This window comes from Camelina sativa, chromosome 7 (assembly GCF_030686135.1).
Source record: "Camelina sativa cultivar CO46 ecotype springtype chromosome 7, ASM3068613v1".
NCBI classification, from domain to species: Eukaryota; Viridiplantae; Streptophyta; class Magnoliopsida; order Brassicales; family Brassicaceae; genus Camelina; species Camelina sativa.
Genome location: NC_141886.1, coordinates 10,145,717 through 10,164,008, shown reverse-complemented (window position 1 = coordinate 10,164,008; position 18,292 = coordinate 10,145,717). Strand labels below are relative to the sequence as shown.

Here is an 18,292-nt window from a genome sequence, read left to right as displayed (position 1 = left end):
GTCAGAAATAAGATCAGCTTCATCAATGGTACAATTCTTAAACCACCGGATACTCATAGGGATTTTGGAGCATGGTCTAGGTGTAACGATATGGTTTCCACCTGGCTTATGAATTCTGTATATAAGAAGATAGGACAAAGTTTGTTGTTTATACCAACAGCAAAAGGTATGTAGAAAAATATTTGTTCTTGTTTTCAACAAGATGATGCACCTCGTGTATTTGCTAATGAACAGAGCCTTAGTAAGCCTGAACAAGGATCTATGGGTATTTCTGCTTATTACACAAAGTTGCTTACTCTTTGGGAGGAATATAGGAATTCTGTGGAAATTCCTATTTGTACTTAGATGTGAGTGTGGTGCTGCTTTTAAGTGGGAAAAGCTTCAGCAGAGAAGTAGAGTGACAAAATTCTTAATGGGATTGAATGAGTGTTACGACCAAACCTGGCGCCATATCTTAATGATGAAACCAATAACGTCTATGGAAGAAGCTTTTAATATGTTGACTCAAGATGAGCGTCAGGTAACGGTGAAACCTATTACAAAGGTTGATAATGTGGCTTTTTAAACAGTGTCTTCTGTTGAATGTGAAATGGAGAATGCATATATTGCAGCTTATAACACTTATCGTACCAATCAGAAGCCAGTATGTACTCAATGTGGGAAACTTGGTCATACTATACAGAATTGCTACAAGTTACATGGCTTTCCTCCAGGCTATAAGACCAATACTACAAGTTATAACTCTAGGCTTCCTGTTATAACCAAGGATGCAGATGCCTCAATTTCAACCTAGGATGTCTTATTCTCAGCCGGGAGGACAGTTTACTCCTGATGATGCAATGCAGTAAGCAAATGCTATTGCTAATGTACATTCTGACATCCATCCAATTGCTTATGACTATGGCTCATATCAGTGTATGCCTCCACAGCAAATATCTTCTCAGTTTGTTCCTCCTGCTCCTTTTCAAAGTATTCAAGAGATACCTCCACAGAAATTACAGCAGTTGATTCAACAGTTCAATTCTCAGTATGATGTTCAAGAGTCGGATGCTTTTGTAGCGGCTGTTGTTAGTACACCTACTACCGCAACAACTTCTTCACATGGCTTAATTAATGGCTGATACATCCCATTCTGGTACTATTCCTTTTTCATCTTCTAGCCTTCATTCTGAAAATCAAATTCTCATGTTTAAAACTCATATTCTTTCCTCTTTACAAACCCTTTTACCTCATGATGCTTGGATAATAGACAGTGGAGCTTCTAGCCATGTATGTTCAGACATAGCATTGTTTAGAGAATTGCAACCTGTATCTAGTGTTACTGTTACACTTCCCAATGGTACTAAGTTCTGATCACACACACTGACACCATATGCATCACACAAACATTAATCTTACATAATGTGTTTCTTGTTCCTAATTTCAAATTTAATCTAATTAGTGTTAGTTGTCTAGTTTCGACCTTATTATGTTCTACTCATTTCTTTCCTACTTGTTCTTATATTCAGGAACTTTCTTAGGGCTTGATGATTGAGAGGGGTAAACTTTGCGACAACCTATACATCCTAGAGATTGATTGATAATAATACCCCCTCACAATCTCTTCCTGTGATATGTTCTATGAGAGCTTCTTCTCTGGCTGATGGACTTCTATGGCATCAATATCTAGGACATCCATCACCAGCGGCTTTAAAAAGACTTGTTAGTATCATTCTGTCTTTAAAAACTATATCTGCAGATGTCTCTTAGTGTTCTATCTGTCCTTTAGCAAAGAAAAAACGCTTAGCATACGTTTCTCATAATCACTTGTCATGTAATCCTTTTGATCTTGTCCATTTGGATATTTGAGGTCCTTTTAGTGTTGAGTCTGTAGAAGGTTTCAAATACTTTTTAACATTGGTAGATGATTGTACTAGGGTTACTTGGATATATATGTTAAGGAATAAGAAGGATGTTACTACTGTTTTTTCCTGATTTCTTAAAGCTCATTTCAACGCAATTTAATACTAAGATAAAAGCTATTCGATCTGATAATGCTCATGAACTTGTTTTTACTGATTTAATCAAAAAACATGGCATGATGCATTATTCTTTTTGTGCTTACACTCCTCAGCAAAATTATGTTGTTGAAAGGAAACATCAACATTTACTTAATATAGTTCGTTCTTTACTTTTTCAGTCTAATATACCTTTTCAGTATAGGAGTGATTGTGTAATGACTGCAGTATTTCTGATAAATAGAATACCTTCACCATTACTAGGTCATAAATCTCCAATAGAACTTCTGCTTAAGAAAATTCATGAGTACTCTATGTTAAAGACTTTTGGTTGTTTATGTTATGCTTCCACTTATGTTCAGGATAGACATAAACTTTCTCCAAGAGCTAAACCATGTGTGTTTCTAGGTTATCCTGTAGGATACAAAGGTTATAAAGTTTTAGACTTAGAATCACATTCTGTTTCAATTTCTAGAAATGTCATTTTTCATGAAAATCAGTTTCCTTTCAAAACAAGTGCATTATTAAATGATTATGTTGATATGTTTCCAAATACAGCTTTACTATTACCTTCTCCTCTTCATTTTGTTGAAACTATGCATGTTGATGATCTTTTACCTACTACACAAAATAGATCTGCATCGCAGCATACATCTGCATCATCTACTTGTTCTAAACGACAGAACTCTAGTACCCTTGTTATGGAACCTGTTTCAGAGACACATAATACAAATCTTAATGTTATATCCAATGCTAGGCCTAAATGGACTACTAAAGCTCCTAGTTACCTAGCTGAGTAGATTTGTGCCATAGTTCCTACTATTTCCTCATTACTACCCATTACACAGCCTCAACCATCATTTCACCCTTCTATACCAAACCATATTGAACCCTCCTATCAACCTACTCAGCCTATTGTCCCTAAACAACATACTACACCTTATCCCATCTCTTCTGTAATCTCTTATGATAAATTAAACCCTCTAGTCTGTTCTTACATATGTGTTTATCATACAGAAACTGAACCCAAAACCTTCCTCCAAGCTATGAAATCAGAAAAGTGGACTAACGCAGCTAATACAGAGTTGACAGCTCTTGAGTTGGCTCAGACTTGGGATGCTGAATCCTTACCTCCGGGTAAGAATGTTGTTGGTTGTAAATGGATCTTTACTATCAAATATAATCATGACGGTTCTATTGAACGGTATAAAGCAAGATTAGTTGCTCAAGGCTTCACACAGCAGGAGGGTGTTGACTATATTGATACTTTCTCTCCACTGGCTAAACTAACTAGTGTTAAGATCCTTCTTGGTATTGCTGCTGCTACAGGCTGGTCATTGACACAAATGGATGTTTCTAATGCCTTTTTGCATTCCTTGATGAAGAGATATATATGAGTTTACCCCAGGGATATACACCACCTGCAGGAACTGTTCTACCTCCAAACCCGGTATGTCATCTTCGTAAATCTCTTTATGGACTTAAACAAGAATCTAGGCAGTGGTATAAAAGGCTATCTTCAATTTCAATGGGAGAAAATTTTGTCCAGTCACCTGCAGATAATACCTTGTTCGTTAAACTGCAAGATTCCTCTATGACAGCTGCTCTGGTTTATGTCGATGATATCATGATAGCTAGCAACAGTGATAGTGCAGTAGCGACATTAAAGGATTTGTTAAAGATCGAATTCAAAATCAAAGACTTAGGACTAGCTCGATTTTTCCTAGGCTTGGAGATAGCAAGATCTTCAAAAGGAATTTCTGTTTGCCAGAGGAAATATGCAATGAACTTGTTAGATGATGCAGGTTTGTTAGGCTACAAACCAAGTAACATTCCAATGGATCATAACCTACATCTCACTACTAACATGGGAGTCATGCTGCCTAATCCAAAATCCTATCAAGAACTCATTGGCCGAATGCTTTATCTTACTATCACACGATCGGATATAACATTTTTTGTACACCAATTGAGTCAGTTTATTTCTACACCAACATATGTTCATCTTCAAGCAGCTCATAAGGTACTCCGGTATATTAAAGGTAACCCTGGTCAAGGCTTGATGTATGCAGCTGATTCTGGACTCTGTATCAATGCCTTTGATGATGCTGATTGGGGTGATTGTCAAGATACAAGGAGATCAGTCTCTGGTTTCTGCATTTATTTGGGACACTCCTTATATCTTGGTGATCGAAGAAGCAGAATGTGGCTAGTAGAAGTAGCACTGAATCCGAATATCGAAGCATGACACAAGCCACCTGTGAGATCATATGGATTCAACAGTTATTGAAGGATCGTCATGTCAAAGTCACTTGTCCTGCAAAGTTGTTCAGTGATAACAAGTCCGCCCTTCATATTGCGATGAATCTTTTGTTTCACGAGAGAACAAAACATATAGAGATGGACTATCATACTGTGTGGGATCAGCTCAAGGAAGGAACTCTAAAGACTCTACATGTTAAGAGTGAGAATCAACATGCCGATATACTGACGAAACCACTACAGCCAGGACCATTTCATCACTTACTTCAGAAGATGTCTTTGTCAAATCTATATCTTCCCTAACCAGACAGTTTAAAGATATAGATTTGAGGGGGTGTATTATGATAAACCGATTTAATGTCAGTTTAGTTAAATCATCGGTTTATTTGTAAACATCAGAGATATATAATCCGATGTTGGATAACATTTGGGTTTAATGATTTGTAACAAACTTTTATATTGAATGAAGCTTCCTTCTTCTTCTTCCTTTGGATTCTCTCCATCTTTATGTTGTTGAGCTTGAATCTAACTTTCCGGTGTATCGGATTTATTAATAAACTTTCACATCTTGTGGATGGCAAGAAACAAAATAGACCTTGATTTTTTGAAAATCATTCCTAGCTACTATTTTTCTCTTTTTGTCTCTATTTTACGAAAAAATATAAGAAACTGTAATCTTTATCTTCTTAATTTTTTTGTAACTCAAATGTGTGATTCCTAATTGAAAGTTGAAGATTTCTTCCACTTAAAATCTAACATATGAGAAGTTAAATACGCGTTCGTAGAACGTTTATTCGATTATATTAAATTACATGGACTTATCATAAGGTTCCAACTCAAAACCAACTAACAATAAGTGGATTAGCGTACACTATCTCAAACTAATATACTAGTGTTGGTCCGTTTAAACTTCCAATACTCGATTCTAACTATTACGTGATTCAATTTCAATATAGAGAAATTGTGTTGTTTTCTCTTGATTTAAGGAGATTTTGGCAGATAACTGGGAGTTTGTTAATGGGTTCAACGGTTATTAATACCACAAACAAACTACAGTGCAGTCTACGCCTACGACACATGTGAAATTGGGCTTTACAGCCCATTCTTTTTCTTAATTATTTTCCTCAACAAATGATTGGTCTCGGATTACATTGACAAATGGATATGACTTGTGACCAGGCAATGAGAGACGTATTCCTTGCGTAACTTTTCCTCTTCTCTGGATAAGCTTTTGCCACCTCATTCCTCTTTTATTGAAATAAGAACATCGGTTTAGTCATATGAAAAAATCATATTTTCTTACTTTTTTTTTTCCTACGAAGTCATATATAAACTGTTATATAACTAATCCAAAAGAGGAATAATTTTTTCCACTATTGATATATAATAGTAAGATCAAAGACCTTAGCAAAAACAAGAAAAAGACTGTTCCACAAAAATGGCGTTAGCATTAGGTGAGAGTCTTAAAGACCAAAATCTGATCACACAGTTCAGCTGAACCTATTTCACTAAAACGTCATCGTTTGATTTCCTTGTTTTCAGGTGGAAGAGCTCGTCGCTTAGTCTATGGAACATTAGTTCATCAAAATGGTTGTTTACACAAAGTAAAAGTCACACACCTTGATCACATAAATTCAAATCTTACTTATTGTTATATTCGTTCAAATTTCACTTTACTTGTTGAAGCTGCAGCAAACAGGATCGGATCGGTTTCAGCTTGGTGAAGCAAAAGCAATAAGATTGTTACCCAGGTGATAAGATAGAGTTTGGTCTTTGTAATTCCTTGCAACTGATACCTTTTAACAATTGGGAAACACTAAATGAAACTATGTGAATCAAAGAATAAAAACAGAGAGATAACTCTGTTTTTTGTATTGTAGGAGGACGAACATGGTTCAAGAATTGGGAATGAGAGAAGAATTTATGCAACCAAACAGAGAATTAGAGACAAGTTATGATTTTCTTGGTGAGATGAGACAGAGATTTCTGAGATTCAAGAGACAAAAGTATTTGTAAGCAAGAAACTCATGTTCTTGATTTTTTTAATAACCAAAAGAAAAGAACTCTGTTTTTTTGCTCTGTTTTTTTTTCTCTGATTCGATTTGAATTGATGGATGAAATATAAAAATCAGACCAGAGATAGAGAAGTTTCAAGCTTTGGCCATAGCTCAATCACCAAAGGTGAGCATCATCAAAATTATTCCTATTCTTTCTTCAAACTTTAACTGACTCCAAGATTGCGGTTTTATGAGACTAAATGGTAAAGAAACTATCAAAATTTAAAACCAAACTGACAAGAAAAAGAAACAGGTTATGGTGATAGGATGTGCAGATTCAAGGGTGTGTCCATCTTATGTATTAGGATTTCAACCTGGTGAAGCTTTTACAATACGAAATGTCGCTAACCTCGTTACCCCGGTTCAGGTGCTTTTCACGCTAACTTCTTTTTGTTTTCATACAGTTTTCACCAAGAAAGCTTCTAAAACCCTTTTTTTGATGTTCTTTTCTTCTATTTTGAAAGAACGGACCAACAGAAACCAACTCAGCTCTTGAGTTTGCAGTTACTACTCTTCTGGTAAGCTTATACATAATATAAAGTGAACATCGCAGCAAAAGAAAAGGATGTGTAGCTGATTCTGTTTCTGCATAGGTTGAAAACATTATTGTAATGGGTCATAGCAATTGTGGAGGAATAGCAGCGCTTATGAATCATCAAAGTCACCAAGAGCAACACTCTAGGTAGAGATATATTAACTCTTTAAATTGTTGAAACTACTTTAAATTGTCTAAAAATAAATAAAAAATCAGACACTCTTTATATTGTTCTTGATTGTTGAAACTACTCTTGTGAATGTAGTTTGGTAGAGAGATGGGTTATGAATGGGAAAGCCGCTAAGTTAAGAACACAATTAGCTTCATCCCACTTAAGCTTTGATGAACAATGCAGAAACTGTGAGAAGGTAACTAACTAATTTAAAACATCTTTTCTTTTAATTACTTTCAGGTCTCTTGTACTTGAACCTGGATTATTTTGTATGTATTTGTAACAGGAATCTATAAAGGATTCTGTGATGAATTTGATAACTTACCCATGGATAAGAGATAGAGTGAAGAGAGGTGAAGTCAAGATTCATGGATGTTATTACAATTTGTCAGATTGTAGTCTTGAGAAGTGGAGACTAAGTTTAGACAAGAATGAAAATGGATTCCATATTACAGATAGAGAGATTTGGAGTTGAGTAAATATAGAACAGCAATCCCAAGTCCTGATGTTCAGATGTATCTTTGTACATATGAAATGATATTTACACAATTGGGGAAAAAAGAAAATTAAAATATTGTAATAAGGGAATATAATAAAGGTTAATTGGTCTACTAAGCAGTAAGCACTTTAGTGCATTTATTTTTATTTATGTTGGGACTATATAGGACTGCATATAGCAATTCCCCTGTATTATAAGCATTCAAATAGAATCACATATTCCAGCTATAAAATTCTTTACAATTAACCAAATTCAATTAAATGCGTTGAAATTTGAAAACGTAAAATTGGGATCACTTTTTCGCGATTAGAGTATACCCAAGTTTGAAAAGTTATCCCGAATTCAATTTAGAACTTGTCCCTCTTTGGCATAAAGGTTTCAAATTCCTAGAAACCAAAATTGATTTGGGAAAAATTACTCTAATTGTGAAATAGTAAAATACAATTAATTGAATTTGGTTAATTGGTAAATTGGACCGAGGTAAAAGTATAATCCTAGAAAAAAATGTAATAATCTTTTTGATCTAACGGTCTATATCGGTAAATATATATAGCATAAGAGAAACTATGTTTCAATTAGATATGTATAGTGCCACAACAAATGCAACAACAAACTAATGGTACAACTAGTGTTGCAATTTTGCATCAGGTGTGACCGGAAAATATTTGTACAGTTTCATTTAGATCAATATGAGGCCTTCCAAGTTGGGATTTTGTTGTTGGAACTTATATGGTTTACTGATAAATTACATGAATGCTTCTTTTTGTGAGATTATTATTATTTTTTTTTTTGTGAGATTGTTCTTTTATTTTATTTTTCATATATATGATTTTATATATGAAACGATTACAAAGTTGGGAATAAAAATCCAACAACAAAGAGCAACAGAAGAAGAAAGTCTAGGTTGGAACAAGTGAAACCAGCCCGAGAGAATGGATCAAGTCTACACCTAATTGTATTCTTGATATCCGATATGAGAGCAGCTGGTGGAGGCGAGGATGAGTTGTGTAACCGAGCATTCCTTTCTCTCCAGATTGTGTAAATTGAAGAATGGAATGCTAATATGAGATTGTTTATCTATTCTAATAGTGGACTTTTTATTTTACGTACGCTTTGATGGGTCTCCTTTTCATCTTTAGTATAGTATGATGAGTACGTAAGCATTAAGAAAGCAAAAATCATAAATTCACGCATCTAGGAAAATTAGTTAAAGTGACGAAAGACACTGTCTCCCACCACCACTATGTGAAAAGGAAAAAACCAAACCAAAAGAAAAAAAGTATTATAAACTAGAAATGAAGAAGAATCAGTAGTGCAAAACATAGCAATTATACTCTACTACAGCGTTCCCTGTCTTGAGATCAAACACATGCGTTCTTGCCTGAACATAACCCCTAGCAAATCGGAAAAGTCCACTTCCTCCGATCACCGGCATCTCCCTCACCTTATCGAACACCGAGTTTCTTCCTAATACTGTGATCGTGCTTCCGTTGTATTTCCCATCAAAAATCGCGAAATTCATAGCCATCAATAACCCTATCTCTTCTTTAGATGTAGCCGCATAAAAGCCTTGTGCCCTTCCCACCATTTTGGAGCTTAATATTGGGGCGAGCGTTAAAGGGTTATCAATCATACGCATTAGACCAAAACCCGTGGCCCCTGTATAATTTTTTGGAGGATTCAAGATTGGTACCGAAGTCGGATCTTGGCCGCTTACGATGTCGTGCCAGTATACTCTGAAATGAGTAAGTTTCTCTTTCTTGTGATGCAAGAAAACAGATTCGAGGGTTTCTCCTGTGACGGAAATTAGGACGGCGGCTAGGGTTAGAGAAGAAATAAGAAACAATGAGAGAAAACTGGCCATGGTGGAGACTGTAGAGTAGAGAGGATGGACTTTAGTGGGTTTTGTGGCTACAATTGCATTTTATGGTTTGGTGCATGTAGACATAATTATAGATGGAGGAGAGGACATTCTAGAAAGTGAAAGGTCGTGTGAATATGTAATAATATACGGGGTTGGTGTACCTGCTCCAACTCACTGAAAATGATGTTGGTATGATGGTATCTTATGGAGAACGTTGTTGAATTATGTATATTCTTACACTAAGTAAGAACATAGGGAAAATATTCATGGACTGAAACAATGACCATAGATTAATTATTACTTTTCACTAAATTGACAAAAAAAAATTGGAAAATTCTATCTTACCCCCTCCGTTTCAAAATATAGGATATTTTAACTAAAGCACGCAAATTAAAAAGTTTTTACTTTTAACAAGTTCAACCAATCAAAAACAATACTGCATAATATAAAATACTAAACTAATCTAAAAGTTGCATAGAAAATTGAAAACATCTTATATTATGAAACAAAAAACTTCTCTAAAACATCTTATATTTTGAAACGGAGGGAGTATTATATAAAGTTTGGTTCTCAAAAATAAGTAACTCACCAGATCGTGACATGTGTTAGTTTTAACGATCAGAGATCAAAGTAAAAAAAAACTCATCAGATCGTGACACGTGTCAGTTTTAACGATTAAATATCCAAGTTAGTAACTCATCAGATCGTAACAAGTGTCAATTTTAACGATCAGAAATAATATATCAAAGTTAGTAACTCATTATATCGTGACAAATGTCAATTTTAACGATCATAAGTCACAGATTTCAAGCTTGGTAAAACGATACATAAGATAATTGTTATCTTATTATTTTTTAAAAAAAACTTTGTTAATCCTAAAAGGATTGTAAATACACCCATCGATATAAGCAAACAGATGATGACATATTTTTCACCAAACAAAATAATTTCGACTAGCTTTGTTTTCTTGGTATAATTTTCGTCTTTGTTTTTTATTAACCTTTTGTTTGACACATCATTGTTCTTGAACAAGTCTCGAAGGCAATTTATTTGTTATCTAATCGAAACAACTATAAAAATACTAGAATTTGTACCCGCGCACGCGCGGGATTTTTATTTAAAATATTTCTTATCAATAGAAATTGTTGAGCTCAAATATAATCATTCCAACTTTTGAGTATAAATCTATATAAATATTAAACTTACTTTACTTAGTGATATACAACATATATATTTTTGAAGTAATATTTCTTTGTTATATCTATTTGCGATTTACGTGGGATATTAGTTAAAATTTTATCAATAAGAATTATTTAATATGAATATAATTTGAAGATTAAAAGATACATCTATATAAATGTCGTACTTATTTTACTAATATATATATAACATATATTGTCTAGTGTCGCAATAATATTGTCGATAATCTTTTGACCTTTTATCTTTAAAAGAGTTCATTCCATATTCATATCCCATGAAAACATAATTTTAAAAGTTCTAACGTCAATGTTGATCGTTGACCAAACTATAGAGAACATTTAAATATATCGATATCCTACATTAAATGCGAATATACAAAATTTCATGAACAGTTTTAGTGCTATGTCGCTACAATGAGGTTGTCCAAATGCATCATCTGCCATAATAGAATTTCCGACTAAGTCAAGAATGCTTAAATGATGAAAAGTTTAAACCCCACAATGAATATCTATTCACTAATCCAAGTTACATATTTTTCTAAAATCTCATATGTTATTTGCAGATTTTAATTTTGTGATGCAACCCTAGCTTCGTCCTCTAAAAAAAAACATAGTGTACTTTAAATATGTTGTTTTTGCCAATGTTTTGGGTTAAAATCATTTGATAATATATATATATATATATATGTTATGTTTGTTATATATGTTTTATATCATGTTATAAAATTGTAGCTCCAGTTGATAATATACCTTATGAGATATGCTAGACAAATCACATGCCACTTTTTGTAACGGCTTATATATCATTTTTTCAATATTTTCTTACCATTGAATTTATTTTTTAAAATAGATTATTTTTTTCAAAATTCTTTTTTATAGTTTTCCCAAAAAAAAGTGGTGTGCCCCTTACAATGTCTTTGTTTTAGATTAAAACTTTTAAGTTAAGTTAAAAATTTAATAATAAATCTTTATGGTATATGTTTCCTAGAAACTAATGTTTCACTTCAATTTTATTTTTATGTCTAGATTTTGTAAATACAATTACATAACTTGTTTTTTTACTCCACCATGCATTAAAATCTTACTTACATTCTAAAACTCATTAACCCATTATAAATTTTATAATATAATAAATTTTTGATTATATTTTTAATAATAACATTATTACTAAAACAAATTTATAGTATTATTTTTACTATTTTAAAATTTTCATTTATTTTACCTAATTCATTTTTAGATAGTTTTTATCTTTATTATTTACTAAAAATATATATTATTGTTTATACTATTTTAAAATTTAATTAATTTTAGTTAATTCGTTTTTTATTTATTTTTTACTATTATTAATTATAAGTAATATATATGCAATGAATGAATGTTAAAATAGTATTTTTTTAATGCAAAAAAAAAAAGAAATTGATTAGATGGATGCTGATGTGGAGGAAGGAGAAGTGAGCAAAGTTAACTTTATATATATATATTCCTAGATATTACCACGTGTTTTCGTCGTCGTTTCTTTGAATTTTGTTTTGTTTCTCAATTTCATAATGCATAAGACACAATCTTTAACTTTGACGTGTTAACAACACTTCTTATGCATAAGAACTAAGATTTTTAAGATTAACAAATTTCTCACGGTATTATTTTTATTTCAATTAATTTGCAGAACATGTAGCATAAAAAAAAGATGAATACACAAACACAAGATAACAACAAAGATTATATAACACCATATCAACTAAACAGAAAGCGTTCTTATAGTCGAACGATAGTACGTCTTACAAGAAAGTGGGAAGCAAGAAAATTTTTAAAAAAACAATGAGCTCATTGGATTAATTTTCTCATAAAATAGAAAAAGGATTAAGGAAAATATACAGAAAATTATTAATTCTAAAAAATGTAAATACTCACTTCTATATAAACATAAATCATCTCATATTATTCATCTAACAAAATAATTTATTTTAAAATATTGCTTTCAACTTTGTTCTATTGGTCAAACTTTTTTATTGGAAAGACAAATTTTCTTTATTTTTTAAAACCAAAATATACTCCTACTTTCTACTTTTTCAGTCTGGAATAGGTAAGATTAATATGTTGACCCCAAAAAAATGGAAGATTAATATATGCATCTTCTTTTCTAATACTGTATTTTAAATTTTATTTCAGTAGTTTTAGAATGTTTTATTTCATTTATATTTTCATCTTTGAATTATTGAGATTCATATATTACCGTGCTTATAATTTTCTATTATTTCATTAGTTATGTCAAATTAATTTTCTTCTAATTTCTCAACCTTGATTGGTTACCCATAGACCTTTTTTTTGTGCAAACATAATTGTTACCATTCGTTCAATCTTAAAAGAAGATAAAGAGGAGAAGGTCATCAACCTAATGGTTGGATAAAATAGGCGTCTTCAAACACAAGCCTACAACAAATATATATAGATTGGAAAAACATAAATCGTTGTTGATAAATTTATAGGAGCTTGGAGACAGAGGCTACATCATGATGTGTCAAAGAAACTTCCATGAATACATTGGGAAATTTAACATTAGTTACTATCAAAAGATTTTGTGATGTTGGAAAAGGGTCTTTAGTTTCATTGGTTTCTTGAGAAAGCCACTTTGAGATAGCTAAAAGATGTGAACATGTTCTCTCTACACAGGAGGAGGGCAGAGCCGAGGTTCTCTCTATGGTGGAGGAGGTTGGACTCAAGGTTATCTTTCCAAGGGAGGAAGGTGGGGGAGGTTGGACGCAAGGTTATCTCTCCAAGAGACAAAGGAGGAGCAAAGGTTCTCTCCATGGTGGAGGAGGTTAGACGCAAGGGTCTCTCCATAAAGGAGGAGGGCAGAACCGAGGTTCTCTCCATGGTTTAGTCATACACTATTGTGATGTAATTTATTTTTTATTTAAAATGGTTTTTGAGCCAACAATTTTAGTGATTAAAAAAACTATGCAAAAGTGAAAGTAAAGAGACATATAATAGTTGGCTTAATTTGTTCATATAGACATTTGATAAATAATATATTTGTAACATACAGTATACCTAGTTATAAAAAATACACTTTTTATGGTAACTTACATAAAATATTTGTATATGGATATAAATCAGTGTATTATAGCAAAAAAAATTATAAATAATGTCCAATAAATTTTAATATATTTTTATTAAATTAAATTTTATTTACAAAACTTTAAATCCGCACATCGGGCGGGTCCTTAAATATATAACATGACTTTGGAGATAATATGTTGAACATGGCTTTTCTTAGGATGCTGCAAGAAACTAAACTTTTTGGGAGTTTTACAATCTCATGGCTTAGAAAGTAACAATGGCAATTATGTATCAAATTTTGCATTATGTCCTGTCATCAGATGATGGTTAGACTAGCATCTCATACTGAAAATTCGAAATATATTTCAGTGGACTGATGTAATGGTGCAAGTAACATGAAATTAACCATGGAGCCAGAAGATATAGTTAGTTATATATATATATATATATTCTCATATAATAAGTCAAAATTTGTTTGCAAAGAAACATTTATTTATTCCAAGTGACAATTAAACTTAATAATGAATATGACAATCCAAAGACGCATATAGACTATGATATGTTAGTAAAGTTGTACAAATTCACGCACTTATTGAAGCAACATCATCAAGCTCGTGAGTCATGATCAAGCAAATTACTAGGCAGGAGAAATCGGTGCGAAGTAAGCTCCAAGAGAGGTAAGGTTTTTGTCAAAAGATCCATATGAAACCCAATGATGATCTTCTTACCTTTGACTGCAAGTTCAAACGTAGTACTAACGTTATATTATATCCCATGTATGCAGAAGTCCTGATGTTGGTTTTGATCACAAGTCCTTGTATCTCACCTTCATCGTCGTAACATTTCACAGATAAGATATGCTCATCGCAGGTATGGTTTTGATCAAACTGCAAAACAATTCAGTTTTATAATAACTGTAATCAAATAAAACATTTACACATAAAAACTAAAAAGACTAACCAAGTCTAAACCGAATTTAACAAAAAACTATATACATTGGTATTACAAAGACCTCTTTAAGACGAAGGAGTGAAGAACACAATTAGGATTTGATAAAATCGATGAAAGCAAAGGCCAAAAAGATAGAGTTAGACGACGTACACACTCGGTGAAATTTTGATATTTGTCACCATGGGTTGATCCAGCTTTAGGTTGACCATTCTTGACATAGTCGAACTTGATGGACGCTATACCACCTGTAGAACCTTCTTCTATATAGATCGGTGATACACTTTCATGGACTCCATCATCCCATATCTTGCTTGCAATTCCACCTTTTGCGTCTAACTTTTGGGCCATTGGTAACGGATATGAACCTGATGGTATAGACTATAGAGTGTTAATTATATCAGTCAGATCTGTTTGTTTAAATTATGAGGAAAAAAGAAAAAAAACCAAAACTGATGATATATCAATAAGGGAGATTTACTAAGATGTATTCCAAATTAGGTAATATTACCAAAACCAACAAATTTTTTTTTTCTTACTAGGATATATAGAGTATTTTCAAAATATCCAGCGTGTTCTTGTTTTATATTACAGGAGAAAACATAATTACAATAATGTCATTGCCACGTCAGACGCCACGTTAGAAATCGCTGACGTGTATTAAATAACTCAGCCGTAACGCTTTTACAGAGGTAATGACGACTGAATTTGGTATGTTGGGGCTGGTTTATGGAAAAAAACATTTGAGTAAGAGCGAACGGCTGACTTAGAGCATAACTCAGTCAAGCGTTACGGCTGACTTAATGAAATCTAGGTGAGTTATGCCATAACTCAGCCGTCCTTACGGCTGAGTTTTCACCCGATGGTTGAGTTGTCAAAATTTTGGCTGAGTTATCACTACGACACGACTGAATTAACTTTTCCGGCTGGTTGAGTTATGAACAACGGCTGACTTATGAGATGTCGTTACAGTTGAGTTATGGTTAAACACTATAACTCAGCCGTGATAAGCTGACTTATTAGACAACTCGACCATTTTACGGCTGACTTAGTAGCAAAAGATTAATTACTAGAATATCATTCAGTTACGGCTCATTTATTAAACGATACAGCTGAGTTACAAATTTTCAGTTGAGTTATGACATTAAGCGGCTGAATTTGGCAGCCATTTTTTTGCTTTTTAATTACTGTAATTGTGACATCCCGGTTTCAGAGACTTGCGGAGAGGTTTAAAAGAATTGATTTGGCCACTTATATCACCAAAGTGCACTAATCTTTTCGGTCAAGGGTCCTGAGAGAACTCCAGAGTTAAGCGTGCTTGAGCTGGAGTAGTCTCAGGATGGGTGACCTTTCGGGAAGTGATTGATGGATTTGTGCGAGTGAGGACAAAACACAGAAAAAGATCATGTGGTGATTTGTATGGACGGTAACAAGTATTTAAAGCCTCCCAGACGTAGCAAACCGGCCGTCAGATATTGATGGGCTCACGGGCCTAGTGAGAGGACGTGAGGCCCATTAAGGAAGGTGGGCCCATGGACTGAGATTGGATATGGGTCCCACTAAGAGGTGGCGGTCGGGGCGTTACAGTAATAGTATTCATATTGCGGCTGAGTTATAATCTTGTTTGATGGCTGATTTAATTAGGCTGATTTACATGTTCGTTTGGTTGCTGACTTACCACTTCGGACGCATCATCCATGTCATCATTCCATGTCATCATCATCTCCGGAAATACGAAACGTCGTTCCTTCGACTCTTGTTCTTCAACTGGTTCAATAGTGAAGGCTTTACATGTTTTCTACCTTCTTCTTCACCTTGTTCTTCCCCTTGTTTTTCTCCTTGTTTTTCACTTCTTAATTACACTTATTCTTATTAATTTTCCTCATTCTTCTTCGTTTTCTTTCATAGATCCAGTTCTGATAATTGTTGTTTCCGGTAATTGGGTAAAGAAACACAAATATGTATTTAACACCGATGATAGAGGGTGTCGAGTTGTGCAGATAGATTCGGAAACAACGCATGACAAGTTTACTTTAAGTTTATTTTTTGTTATAAGTCAGCCACCAAATATTATAACGCAGCCGTCATATGAATCTAAGAGACCTTTCGTTTTCCCTTAAATATTATAACTCAGCCGTGAAGTAATATAAATCAGACATTCACTTTCGGTTTATTTCTTGTTATAAGTCAGCCACCAAGCATTATAACTCATCCGTCATATGAATCTACGAGACCTTTCGTTTATATAACTCAGTCGTGAAGTAATATAAATCAGACGTTCACTGTCAATAATGACGTGGAATCGTTTGCTGATGTGTACTTTTTTAAATTTTTTCAGAATTAAAAATAAAAAATAAACCTAGGGTGTTATTGTAATTACACCCAAAACACTAAATATCTGAGCAATTTTTAGAAAATTTATAGATATCAGGAATAAACTAGCTTTTGGAGTATATCTGAGTAATTCTTTCTATCAATAATCATATCAGTAAAGATTGTTGTTTTTGTACCCGATGGATCTTCCATTTGTGATTTGTGAATACACTAAAAGAAAGACCTTAGTGAAGTTTCAGATCTGTTAAAGTGTGAGTTCATGAGGGACTACTAAATAAGTAATAAGTACTAATCATATATATATATATATAATATTTCACTATTTTTTTTTTGGTCAGCAAAGTACAAGATCAGCTCAAACGAGCCAATTTAAAGGAAAGTTGTTTACATAGGTAATTTGATGTGATTATGCTCTAGCACGACGCACCAGCTTATCCGCTATACCATTCTGCGATCGAGGGACTAAAACTATAGAAAAAGAGAGAAAATCCTTCTTATCCACTTCTATCTCATCCAAATAATACTTGAATGCAGGCCACACAGAGGGCAAAGACACCATCTTCACCAAGTCAGAGCAATCAGTAAAAAAGACGACATTCTGATTATCCGCACCAATTATACACCGCATTGCCCAAACTAGAGCTTCGACCCCTGCATGTAGGGGGGAAAGACTTCGTCGGAGATTAGCTGCACCCATAGTGGGGGTTCTCCTATAGGGAAAATGTAGTACTATCCTCTACCAACATACTGGTCAGTCGCCTTCCAAGATCCATCCACAAAACACTGATAACTGGTTGCTTACCTATTAAGCACCAAATCTTCATTTACCCTATAACCAGAAGCCGGCTGAGACCCATCTTGTATATTTCACTATTTCCTTATTGGTCCATTGAGCATTTAATTTCTAAAAATATAATATACTTTTTTTTATACAATATTTTTCTATTAAAAATAAATATTATCCATGTACATTAATCCACACTTGAATACTAAATTGTAACTGAAATAACATAAACTATGAATTGACTTTTTTTTTTCTATTCATTTTTATTTAAATTCATTATAAAGATCATTCTAATGTTTATTTAATTCAACTTTTGTAATATAATGATTATTATAATAAAATTAAGTCTGTTTGGATTTTAATTTTACAATCATATATACAAATGTTGTTTTCTTATTTCATAAAAAAGTGAATGAAGAATGTTACAATGATGTATATATAAACGAATAATATAGATAATAGTATATAAATTGATTTCAACATATCATGCGACGAAAATCTGTAAATTGTTGTTTAGCTAAAAATTCTACACTGATATCTTCTTTTAGTAGAAATATCTATAAGAAAAAATTCAACAAGGA

At 33.1% G+C, this 18,292-nt stretch overlaps 2 protein-coding genes and 1 pseudogene across 3 annotated transcripts; 1 reads left to right on the top strand and 2 right to left on the bottom strand.

Moving 5' to 3' along the window:
- Nucleotides 1-5,452: 5,452 nt before the first annotated feature.
- Nucleotides 5,453-7,638, top strand: LOC104700865 (beta carbonic anhydrase 6, mitochondrial). 2 transcript variants are annotated; one of them, XM_010416468.3, is made up of 10 exons: nucleotides 5,453-5,713; nucleotides 5,802-5,863; nucleotides 5,952-6,010; nucleotides 6,140-6,271; nucleotides 6,392-6,440; nucleotides 6,570-6,683; nucleotides 6,781-6,834; nucleotides 6,910-6,998; nucleotides 7,117-7,219; nucleotides 7,310-7,638. In XM_010416468.3, the coding sequence occupies exons 1-10, from the start codon at nucleotides 5,698-5,700 to the stop codon at nucleotides 7,496-7,498; spliced, it is 867 nt and encodes a 288-aa protein (XP_010414770.2). In that variant the 5' UTR covers nucleotides 5,453-5,697; the 3' UTR covers nucleotides 7,499-7,638. The 2 variants fall into 2 exon arrangements, with proteins under 2 accessions (XP_010414770.2, XP_010414769.2); XM_010416467.2 differs by having other exon boundaries at nucleotides 5,504-5,713; nucleotides 5,946-6,010.
- Nucleotides 7,639-8,685: 1,047 nt separating this feature from the next.
- On the bottom strand, nucleotides 8,686-9,469 carry LOC104700864 (dirigent protein 19). Its single transcript, XM_010416465.3, has one exon. The coding sequence runs from the start codon at nucleotides 9,384-9,386 to the stop codon at nucleotides 8,829-8,831; it is 558 nt and encodes a 185-aa protein (XP_010414767.1). The 5' UTR covers nucleotides 9,387-9,469; the 3' UTR covers nucleotides 8,686-8,828.
- A 4,813-nt stretch (nucleotides 9,470-14,282) lies between these two features.
- On the bottom strand, nucleotides 14,283-14,962 carry LOC109125421 (jacalin-related lectin 15-like; annotated as a pseudogene).
- Between the last annotated feature and the right edge of the window lie 3,330 nt (nucleotides 14,963-18,292).